The 1,717-nt window shown below is 50.1% G+C and overlaps 1 protein-coding gene across 1 annotated transcript in view; it reads right to left on the bottom strand.

Annotated features, from left to right (window-relative positions):
- Window positions 1-1,082: 1,082 nt before the first annotated feature.
- Window positions 1,083-1,717, bottom strand: part of LOC104544477 (zinc finger protein ZIC 3-like) — a gene marked incomplete at its 5' end in the record, with an annotated part of 2,370 nt that continues 1,735 nt past the window's right edge. The window contains one exon of the mRNA XM_010189363.1: window positions 1,083-1,518. Within this exon, the coding sequence (XP_010187665.1) occupies window positions 1,336-1,518 (183 nt within the window). The remainder of the gene's footprint in view (window positions 1,519-1,717) is intronic.

Raw genomic sequence — 1,717 nt, forward strand, 5'->3', positions numbered from 1 at the left:
AGTTCTTCGGGTGAGGTGTCTCTGCTCGACTCCTTTTCTCTCCTGAGGACGAGGAGGCTTTTTCGCATCCTAGTCAGAAATAAAGAAGATAAAAAAAAAAACCACAACAAAAAAAATACATACGATAACAGAGAAAGTCCAGTGCACGGAGAAGTTGTTCCCGGGAAGCAGCCCAGTGCCGGTTTACTCGGTCCCAGCATCCCCATGATGCGTCCGCCTAGGCCCAGTACTCACCATCGGGGCCTCCCCGTCCAGGCAGCCCCGCAGTCCCTGGCGCTCCGCTCCCTCGGCGACCCCGGGCTGCGGCCGCTCGAGCGGGCGGGGACAAAGGGAGAGAAGAAAAAGGAGCGGCGAGGAGGAGGCTTCGCCCGGCGCCGCCAGCCCGAAAACAACGGCCCGGCCCAACCCCGCGATGGTGCCCGCGGCCGCCCCGGCCCCCGGAGAAGGTCAAAGACGGCTCTTTCCAAAACAATAAACTTTTAATGCTAAAGCAGTTATAACCAAAAGCTGTACAGAGTTGGATTTTTTTTGCTGTATTTTTTTTTGTTAGAAAACAATTTTTTCTCCCCCATAAATATTGTTCAGTTCCCGGCACTTTGAATCAATAATTAAATTACGAACGATAAATATGGCATCATGGATATGTATTTACAAAAAAAGTTATTACAAAAAGGCAACTGTTATACTAAACGTCACAATCTGGGTAGAATAAACACCACATCCTCATCCTGAAAAATACTGACCGACCCCATCAGACGAGAATACATTCACAAGTGTAATGCTTAGAGAGAGAAAGAGAAGGAGAAAGAGGAGGAGAGCAGAGAAGGAAGCAGCAGGAGAGCTAGAGAGGAAAGTTCAAGACATAACAGGACTTTGGCACGGTTTAAGACTGTAAGTTTAAACAATCACCACTAAGGCGAAGGAGAATTTTCATCCTCATGTCAACATCCCACCAAAAGAAGGAAAAACAAAGCAAATAAAAAATAATAAAAAAGTGGGGAATCAGAGGAAGAGGGACTGGGGCAGGGAGGGAAAAAAATATCAAAGAAACGACTGTGACTGCAAAAAATGACAACAAAAAAAAATCCAATCCTGAGAAAAGGACATGGCTAGTCCAGCATCTGGGCTTGCAAAAAAATAGTAATAATTATATTATAATAAAAGACACCACCCCCGGATCCTGGCAGTTAACTAGGTTGTAGCCCTATGTAGTCGTCGGTGTGGAAACTCCATTTCCATGGGAGCGAGCTGCAGTTGGCTTGGTTTGTCGTTTTTATTTTTTTTTCCTTGTTCCCAACGCATTTGGTCCAGTCTCTGGCTGGGCAGCAGCTGCCTTCACACATACCACTCATTAAAATTGGGGGGCAGTCCAGGGTTGTGGCCGGGGTTACTCTGAAGGGCGGCCGGCGGCATTTTAGTGGAGTCCTTACTGCCAGTGGAGCCCACCGCAGGGGGGGTAGAGGACTCATACCCCGAACTGGCTGCAGGGGAAGAGTCCGACCCTTGGGATTCGTGCACCTAAAACCAAGAGGCAGAGATGGGAGCGAGTTCGCAGTCCCTGCCACCCCGCTGAGCCAGTCTAGGGTGCTCTTCCATGCAGGAGGGACACTGGGGTCCAGCAGCGTGGCCCCTGCCCGGCAAGCTGGCAGTTCATGCCTTGCCGGCTACCCCGAGCACGGGCCTCGGCTCCCTGCCACTTCACTGCAGCGTCACAGCA

This window comes from Mesitornis unicolor, unplaced genomic scaffold (assembly GCF_000695765.1).
Source record: "Mesitornis unicolor isolate BGI_N332 unplaced genomic scaffold, ASM69576v1 scaffold39767, whole genome shotgun sequence".
Classification (NCBI taxonomy): Eukaryota; Metazoa; Chordata; class Aves; order Mesitornithiformes; family Mesitornithidae; genus Mesitornis; species Mesitornis unicolor.